General features: G+C 37.5%; 1 protein-coding gene across 1 annotated transcript in view; it reads left to right on the plus strand.

Annotated features, from left to right (window-relative positions):
* LOC124722607 overlaps positions 1–9,750 on the plus strand; it is a 70,312-nt gene extending 60,562 nt beyond the window's left edge. Inside the window, exon 5 of the mRNA XM_047247747.1 lies at positions 9,652–9,750. Coding sequence (XP_047103703.1) covers positions 9,652–9,750 — 99 coding nt within the window. The remainder of the gene's footprint in view (positions 1–9,651) is intronic.
* The last annotated feature ends 768 nt before the right edge of the window (positions 9,751–10,518 follow it).

The raw sequence follows: 10,518 nt of genomic DNA on the forward strand, positions 1-10,518 counted from the left end.
ATATTACACTGAAGGTAACTTAACAATGGAGCAATTCAGCACCTCACATCGAAGACAAAGAAAAAACTGCATAATACACCAAAAAAACCCTAAAAAATTGGAACCAGATCGCGGAAAGCGACACATAATAGTTATCAAAATGAAATCTGAACTGGGAGCAGGAAAAAGTTATTTTCTAAAGTTCATCCCCCATCACAATCCGAAACCGAAGATCATTGCCATCTGCTTGATCGCGGTCGACCTCTACCCAATGGTGTATCGGTGTCTTGCACGTGCGCATTCAACTGCCATGTTGTCTTTCACCCATATCACACAATTATGCCCACAGTCGAAAGTGGAAACTTATTTTCCAACTGCCTCTCGTATACGAGTAGGCTACCTATCTGAAATGAGACTCAAGTTTTCTTTGAACTGTTCAGCAATTATATCTTTTGAGCCGGGGAGCCTCGGTAAAACGATCCAATAAATAGTTCAGTCCGATTGTCAAGTATAGCCTCCACTCATATTATTTCGCAGGAACCATCTACTTTAGTTCCGTTACAAAGTAAACTACTTCCGACCAATAAACACTCCACCACCAACAATATTTAATCCATCCTTCCAGAACACTGTTAGATCATTTGAAAAAATTGCGACTGAACTTATTTCCGGCTTTAGCCAGCTTTCTGTGCCCATAACTACGATATCTGATCAAAAGTATCCGGACTCCCCCAAAGACATACGCTTTTCACATTAGTTGCAATGTGCTGCCACCTACTGCCAGGTACTCTATTTCAGCGACCTCAGTAGTCGTTGGACATAGTGAGAGAGCAGAAAGAGGCACTCCACGAAACTCACAGACTTCGAACGTGGTCAGATTATTGGGTGTCACTTGTGTCATACGTCTGCATGCGAGATTTCCACACTCCTAAACATCCCTAGGTCTACTGTTTCCGATGTGAGAGTGAAGTAGAAACGTGAAGCGTCATGTAGGGCACAAAAGCATACAGACCGACCTCATCTGTTGACTGACAGAGACCGCCGACAGTACAAATGGCTCAGATGGCTCTAAGCACTATGGCACTTAATGTCAGAGGTTATCAGTCCCCCAGACTTAGAACTACTTAAACCTAACTAAACTAAAGACACACTCATGCCTGAGGCAGGATTCGGACCTGCGACCGTAGCAGCAGCGCGATTCCGCACTGAAGTGCCTAGAACTGCTCAGTCACAAAGGCCAGCCCGAGGACAGGTGAAGAGGGTCGTAATGTGTAATAGGCAGACAGCTATCCAGACCATCACACAGAAATTCCAAACTGCATCAGGATCCACTGCAAGTACTATGACAGTTAGGCAGCAGGTGAGAATACTTGGATTTAATGGCCGAGCTGCTGCTCATAAGCCACACGTCATGCTGGTAAATACCAAACGACGCCTCGTTTGGTGTAAGGAGCATAAACATTGGACGATTGAAAAACGTTCTGTGGAGTGGCGAATCACGGTACACAGTGTGGCAATCCGATGGCAGTATGTGGGTATGGCGAATGCCCACAGTGAATATTATCTACCAGCGTGTGCAGTGCCAATAGTAAAACTTGAATGTGGTAGTGTTATGGTGTGGTCGTGTTTTTCATAGAGGAGGATGCTCTCCTTGTTGTTTTGCGTGGCACTATCACAACACAGGCCTGCATTGATGTTTTAAGCACCTTCTGGCTTCCCACTGTTGAAGAGCAATTTGGGGATGGCGATTGCATCTTACAACAAGATCGAGCATTTGTTCGTAATTGACGGCCTGTGGCGGAGTGGTTACATGACAATAACATCCCTTTAATGCACTGGCCTGCACAGAGTCCTGACCTGAATCCTACAGAACACCTTTGGGATGTTTTGGAACACAGACTTCGTGCTAGGCCTCACCGACCAACATTGGTACCACTCTTCAGTGCAGCACTCCATGAAGAATGGGCTGCCGTTTTCCAAGAAACCTTCCAGCACCTGATTGAACTTATGACTGCAAGAGTGGAAGCTGTCATCAAGGCTAAGGGTGAGACAACACCACATTGAATCCCAACATTACCGACAGAGGGCGCAACAAGTCCTTTTCCGCCAGGTGTCTGGATACTTTTGATCACATATTGTATTACGTTTTACAGTTTTCTGTAATTCTGCCTTAAATGCATCATGTTTGAGGAGTACGCAGGAAATGTTGGAAGCTCAAGAGGAAGAAATGGCTCAGTAATTCGCCTTGCAGTTTCATTCTTTTTTTTTATTTTTAGGGTAATTATACTTTCTGTCATCATTATTTTAAAATTTGTAATCTATCAAAGAATTAAAGCAAATATGAAAAATAAATCCTGAAGCTTTGTCTTTTTCTAGTAAATATTGCTCTTAAAGATACTGTATATGCTTGACATTATTCCATTCTGTAGGTGATTTAGTTTGATATGCAAACAGATGTAACAAACTTCAAATTACCATGATTACTTTAGTAGAGCATGTCGTACAGTGTTGTATACGTGGATGAGATGCTTTGAATTGTAGTGCATAAGATTAAAAGATGGTAAGATCGTTTTGCCAAAAATGGTAATCTGAATTAATGAGATACTAGAGCGATCGCGGTATTTGGAAGTTTCTGTCTTCTGTTTCATCCTGAAGATGTATCAATTACATATGTACGAGCAACACTTTAAATAATGCTACAAATGGCTGGTTTTATGGGTCTGATGTTTTTTTAACTGACTGGCCCTCAAAGTATTAATCATCTTACCCTTAAGAATTCTATTGAATCACTCCACAACTGGAGCTTTCAAAATAGGAATAGATTAGTAGTGATTAATCTTACGTTTCTGCGTTAGCTCCTTGAAATGAATGCTGTAAACTCACTCACCTAAGCTATGTAAGTTGATTTGTAAATTATTCGGAATCCCACTACTTCTGCAGTATATTCCTCTAAGTAGAGACCAATTACTGTTGATAGCTATTTATAGCTCAAATTATATTTGAAATATACAATTAGGTCACATAAATCAGACTAATGAAGGCTGTCAATTCATTTCAAGGAAACTGCTCTCATTAGACAAATTTTGTGTGCTGGGTGATGTAGTTATCCACCTATTTCAGATTTCTGATTGTAATGAAGGGAGCAACAAAGGCACGATCTTATTTCAGAAACAAAGGTGTGAACTCTTTGGACTGAGACATGAGCAACAAAAATGTTCTATGTAATTATTACAGAGTAGAATAACCAAACAAACAAGTAAGAATATTCTGTATATAAATTTGGTTATAAAAACATTATAACACGTTGATGTTCTTTTCTTTGCTGAATAACACGGTCCTTTATGCTCATTAGTGCCAAATGGGAATTCTTTCAAATGGCAATTACATTTCCGTTAACCAAACAACTTCACATTTAACTGAGCAGTCACTGGCTCATATTTGCCAAGACACATTTTCAGTATTAGTGCATGAAGTGAGGGCCATCTGCTGCCCTAAGTATTATACACATCACATTCCACCAACAGAGCCTTAACTCCAGTTTCTCCAAACCTTTTGTGAACACACATGACTCTTGTGGTATAACCGAGTGTAATCTGTTCACAGCTGCCTCCAATGACTCATCAGCCAACCCAATAATGTAGTGGTGGTGGTTTCCAATTAACCATTTTTCTGAAGTTATATCTAGCTCATATTATGGTGTTGTGCAATGTAGGATGACATTGCCAGAAGCATCCACACTATTATGACCACTATAGAACATCAAAAAGCAAATTTCTTTGTGGTAAACTGATTTTCTGTGGTGCAGAATGCTTAGCAATCAAAGAAAATGGTGTACATATTTCTGGAAAAGAAAACATAGGAACGAACTATGTCACACAACTAAAGATCCCCCTCTGAAACTTGAGAGCCTGAGAGGTGTGTCTCATACATAGAGTAAGATATCTGCCTTCTGCAGTGTGCGCACGACTGTGGTAAAGAGAATTGATTGGTCTCCCATTTCTCTTCTTGTGTGCAACAGATGAATGTTGCTGGAAGTGGGTGACTAATTTTGTTGTTAAGATGGAATTACAGAAACTTGCTGCAAAGCAGACATTAATTGAAATTAATGAGGGAAGTTTAAAACTGATGCTGAACTAAGATTCAAACCCAGGTCTTCTACTTACTAGGTGCATGCTATTACCACAAATGCATCCAAACAGAGGGGTCATTGCAACTACACAGCCTTTCCTAGAATGCCTCCTGTCAAACCAAAATTCTCAACTTACTCACACAATACTAATGTACAATACTTCAATGTGAATTCTGCTCCATTTTTACTCTGATTGACATTCAAGTGAGTTGTGTAGTGTAATTTACCTCCCCTCCCACACATCACCATAAAATTTCTCTGCCTCTGCAAAAGTTTTGAAAGCTTTAAGAGGTGTAATACATACAAAAGAAAAACCTTTTACGTACCTTCATTTTCTATTGTTGTTGGCTGCAGTTCTCGCATCTAGGGGAACATTCCTGAGGCTGAAATATTAATTTTGTGGGTTCCAGTTGATCTGAATTATTGATGAAATTGTTTCTGTTGCTACAACTTCCTTTTGTTTTCTCTCATTCTTCCATATCACCCTGACTTCACAATCTTCATTTTCGTGAAACAAACAATTACAGTGATATTGACAAAATTGAAAAACAAGTGTGTTTCCATCAGAGGCATGCCCACTACTATTAACTCATTCGGCAATACTAACTTGACAAAAGAAGAAGCATCACCAAGTTACATCATTATTTTATAAATGGGTCCTGAAATATTCTAAAAGAAGTGTAATTTTAACTGTACGTACAGAGTACTAACAGATTAACTTCTTGTTATATATTTTGGCCTGAAATATAACACTTTGTATACAAATTCATATGAAATTCCTTTGGTGAAACAGCTGAGAAAATTTTAACCTATTAAAGATTCGGAAATACTTTTTTTTTGGTATCGCCTATTTCTGTAAAGAAAGGTGATGTTAAAAGAGGGTGTCCCATTACATTATCCCCCTCACAAAATTTGGAAACAGTGTGTTTACCATATTTTGTGACAGACTACAAGGTGTACAAAACAATGCCAAAGATAGAAATAGATGTATAAAAGTATCTGATACATAACATATTACAGAAAAAATAAGAAAAATACCTATTATACAAATCAGCATCTATACATAAATCAATTCACAAAACAGATGTAGCTGACAGATGCTCGAGTACATCACCCAGCAACTATGACCTCTTGTAAGTCAATTGATCCAGCAGGATACAGCCATACAGCAGTGTGGCGAGTGGATCTACCCACATCGTTCAATTTCCTCCTTAGAGTTCTCATCATGCGCTCCAAAAGATAAGCAACTTCCTGTCTAGCATCCATATAAAATACTGATACACTGTTTTTTTGTACTAAATATGCTGTTCAATACCTTTTTCACATCACACCAGATATGCTCTCCCTATTAATTTTTCTATGTCAGTTAAATAGGATTTATGTGAAGTGTGATTAAAAAGTGTTCACATATGAAACATTAATAATCAGAGTTCAAAACAATAAAAAGGAAATGAACTAACAGGGTGATACACACAGATATACTAAGATATTATTCCTGATTTTTACAGTACAAATTATGAACTTTGTCCTATTTCAAAACTGCAAAGGATCTACTCATATAATCTCACTGTATAGTGAGGGCTTTCCTCGTAAATATGGTTCTATGAGAGATATTGTGAAGCCTCTTTCTACCTCTAGTGTTGTGGCCGTGTATTTCTTTATTAGGTCTTTTGTTACTGTTTACTGCCATAACGATTCTCTTAAATATATACAGGCTATGAACAGTTAGTATTTTAAATTCTTTAAACAAATTTCTATACAATTCCCTGGCACATTTCTTTCCCATACTCCTACGTCCTTTCCTCTGCAAGATAAGTACTCTTTTCTTATTACCATTACTGCTGGATCCCTATGGCTTAGATGAGATTCAAATAGTGCAAAGTATATTTCCCTCACAGCAGTAATGTTACAAATAGGTGTCAGTTTTCTTAAGACATATATGGTAGTAGATACGGTTATCCAAATAACGTTTAAATGATCAAAATGGCTCTCAGCACTATGGGACTTAACATCTAAGGTCATCAGTCCCCTAGAGCTCAGAACTACTTAAACCTAACTAACCTAAGGACATCACACACGTCCATGCCCAGGCAGGATTTGAACCTGCGACTGAAGCAGTTGCGTGGTTCCAGACTGAAGTGCCGCCACAGCCGGCATTTAAATGATCAGACTAATTTAACTCTGCATCAAGTCTAAGGCTAAGAAACTTGGTCAAGTATTCTTTTTTAATGTAATCATTGACCATTAAAATTGACATGAGTTTTTTGCCTCCCAAGATGAAATTCAATAGTGACTGATTAATTTGTATTTAATTTTAGTGTTTTTACTTTAAAATACTGCAGCATTATGCCTGGTGCAATATTAGGTTCCATTTCAAGTGAATAGCTAGAATTATGGCATATTAATATGGAATCATCCGCACATAAGATAACTGTAGCAGAGTTTGTTATAGACTGAATAACATTAACACAAATAATAAAAAGAAGTGGTCCCAATATAGACACCTGCGGGATGCCGAAATTAATGTTCGTGCTGTCTGATTTGCATGCACCCTCATTAATACTAATAGAAACAAACTGCTTCCTATTTTTCAAACAGAATGTCTTCAGATTTTGGGCTGTGCCTTGAATGCCATTGTTCCACAGTCTGTCCAGCAATATGCTCATATCAACACAGTCAAATTATTTTTGTAAGTCTAGATAGATGCCACATACATGTGGTTTACTGTCTATTGCTTGGGTGACTTTTTTGATTAAGCTGGATGCTGCTGTAGTGGTGGGTGCTACTTAACAAACAAATACTGCCCCTTAGAAATTACCTCTTTGGTTATGATGATGTTCCAGATTGTTTTGTGCATTACTTTCTCAAAGATTTTGAATATCATTGGAACAACAGATATGGATCAATAGTTTTCTACTAGACTCTTGTTTCCTTTTTTAAAAATAGGCACAACTTGAGCAATTTTTAACTTATCTCAATATAAAGCATCTTCCATTAGAGAGTTGATAATTGCTGGTAAAGACATACATTTGTTAAGAGTGTCCAGATGAAGACCATCATATCCTGCTGCATGAGAATTCTTGAAGCTACTCACTGTTTAAATTCATTCGTCTTCACTTGTTCGTGTCAAGAATATACTTGCTGACACTGGTGTTCCTTTGGATTTGTATTTGTCATTTTTAAGCTGATTGTTTATGCAGGAGTCAACAGAGGCAAAATAATTGTTAAATAGATCTGCTACCTTATTCTGATCAGCTTCTGTTGTACCACTTACCAGCAAGTGATATTCTGTTGTATGTTTCCCTGAGTTACCTGTTTATCTATTTCTGTATTTACTAGCGACCATGACGTTTTGAAAATATTATTTGAGTTTTGAATGACACTTTGAAAATTTTTCTGTTTTTTGGAATTTAGGAGGTCTGCATTGTATTTCTAATACTTTTTGAACTCTTCATTTAATTTTTTATTGTTCAAGTCAATTAACATAGCATACTCACACCAGCTTAGTTTTCTCTAGCCTCAGTGACTGAACGTGATATCAAGTTCTGGGTCACAGTAGGGACTGAATTCTCTTTTTTATTAATGCGCTGGCTTGGTTGAGAATGTAGTATAACTCACTTCAGAATTTACCATAACCGTAATGTGTTGTCAGAATATTGTTCCAATCTACATTACTTAACATGTCAATCAAATAAGTTATATTTTGGTCTGTATTCATCCTCTTTTTCCTTTATTGATATCTACTTCCTTATTCTCTTCAGTGATGACTTCTCTCTTCTTGTCATTAATGTTTTCTTTCTTCCTTTCTTGATGTCTTTTAGGTAAAATGTTATTTTTATGTTCTCTTTGTTCTTAAAGAACATTTTTTCCTTATGGGTTGTCCTCTTGCAGTGAAGGAAAACCTTGGAAGGTTTCGTGTTTGAATTCCAAAATTCATTTTTGTTTTTGAAGTGGCACTGCTCTTCTTTGTGAAAATTTTTTTCCATAGAAAACAATGTTCTTTCTTCATACATTTTTTTAATTCTCTTGCAAAATGTGCACATCCACCAAAAGTGTTACAAATTAGATAATTTCTTTTATTTTTGTTAAAATGAACACCAAAGGCTTACTATCCTCTGGATAATTGTTCGTCTTCTCTTACGAGCCATCCTGTTACATTTTCTCTGCTCTATTCACTCACCACTGACTTATGAATCTCATGTTAAAGAAAACTATATGAATTTGTCTAGCAAAATAGACCATATCTTGAATTTGAGCATGGTGTCTGATGTCTTTCTGGACTGGAGATGATTTAATTCAAATATTATATTCTATAGAGCACCTATGTTATTCGCCATGTCCTTAGTTTTATGATGTTTTAAACAATAAAATTCTTGACACAACTGCTGCATTCTTGAAGTGTCTATATTTCATATTGCTTTAACTTTACTGTACATAGCCTTCTCACTTTCACAACACAACATATGTGAAATTACCATTTTGTCAATTGTGCTCGTTGTAACTTTCCTGTCCCCCGCATTCTTTCATTCTTATTTAAATGTTAGATTTATTATTGAATGGAAATGTCGGTTAAGTAACAGTAAATCATAATTGTTTTCTTAAAAAACTTTTTTCTGATTTTAATAACTAATAACCTGAAACGACAAGGTGTACAACTTTGCTTCTGCTGTTTGCTGAGAGTTGGCGACAACAGCAAGGCCATGTCCTACGTGAGTGACAGAAGTGAGTGACAGCTTCAGGTGACAAAACACAACCACACGTGTAGTTACAGAAGTGTCCTACGTGAGCGACATCTGTGTTGCTGCCTGTCTCTCGCTGCAACTACCGATTTTTGAATTCAAACATGTTTTAATCTTGTTGTTGCAGCACACGCGACAGTGAGCAACAGCCATTTGTCTTCTCGGCAAAGCAGTGGAGCGGAAGCGATGGCAGCTATGAGTTACTTAACATGCGATTTTAAGACAATTATTCAGTGAAAAAATTTGATTCTTCCGCAACCTACAGGTTGATTTCTTCAAACGATAAATGTCAATGTATTTTCGTTATTCGCCATAGTTACTGTGCTGCACGAAATTTGGTAGAGGAAGGAGGGGAATTACATATATGTGGATAATCCCATGCAGGGTGATTTACGCAGTTTGAATGGCGCAAGGTGTTCCCAGTTGGTGCTACACCCTGCCGGTAGGAGTAACAACTACTATGTGGCTTACACCAGCCATATTTCAGTGGCATTGTTGGAGCAGTAAAGTGTTGTTTATTTTTGGCGTGTATCATGTAATTTTGGTCAGCTGTATTTTGCATGTTAAGTGCTGCTATAAGTTGCTTTAATATACTTCTTGCGTATCAACTACTAACCCTAGATTAAACCTGTAATTTAATTGTAGATTTGTCCCGCTATTTGAATTAGGTGCTGAGTTATGCTTAGATTAGTCATCAAACTTACAGTGGGGTAATGCCATGCAGCTATTGAAGTGCATGGTATTCCCTCTTGCAGGTTACATTTTCAAAACTAACGAGTTTTTTTTTTCTTCTTTTAATTTCAGGTAGGTAGATATTATAAAAGAAAAACCCAGAAAGCAAAATGGATGCAAGAGGAACTTTGTAAGGCCATCAAATCTGGAAGAAAAATAAGAGAAGTGTGAAGAGCTTTCAGGATTCATGAAGCCACTCTGCAAACGAGAATGAACATTTAAATACCGAGGGTCCAAAACTTGGGAGAAACCCAACATTTTCGACAGAACAGAAAAATGAGATTAGGGATCATGTTATAGGAATGGCCAAGCGGTTCTATGGCATTACATGCATCCAGCTGTGAAAGATTGCATTTGAGTATGCAGAGGCTAACAACATTGCAAACAATTTTGATAAGTCATATAAGTTAGCTGGAAAGGATTGACTAGCTCTATTTTTAAAAAGAAGTATTAGCATGAGAAAACCTGAAGCAACTAGCATTAACAGAATACAGACATTTAATGAAGAAGAGATTACTGCATATTTTAAAAACTTAGAACATGTCTTTGAAAAATATAAATTTAAAGAGGGGTGAGTGTTCAACGCTGATGAAACGGTCATAAATACTGTACAAAAGCCCGAGAGAATTTTGGCTCCTAAAAGTGTTAAGCAAATAGGTGGGCCACGTCTTGGGAAAGGGGGAAAAACGTGACTGTGATACGTTGTTCCAGTGCTGCTGGTACCTACATCCCCCCTATGTTTATCCCCAGGAAGAGGATGTCAAATCTCTTAAGTAAAGGTGGGCCAGTTGGAGCAATATATGGTTGTTCCATCAATGGCTGGTCCAATGAGTCATTATTTTTTGAATGGATCCAACATTTTCAGAACAATGTAAAATCAATTATTGTTGACTCTGTGTTGCTGATTTTAGATAATCACAGCAGCCACATTTCGCTTGA

Source organism: Schistocerca piceifrons, chromosome X (assembly GCF_021461385.2).
Source record: "Schistocerca piceifrons isolate TAMUIC-IGC-003096 chromosome X, iqSchPice1.1, whole genome shotgun sequence".
Lineage (NCBI taxonomy): Eukaryota > Metazoa > Arthropoda > Insecta > Orthoptera > Acrididae > Schistocerca > Schistocerca piceifrons.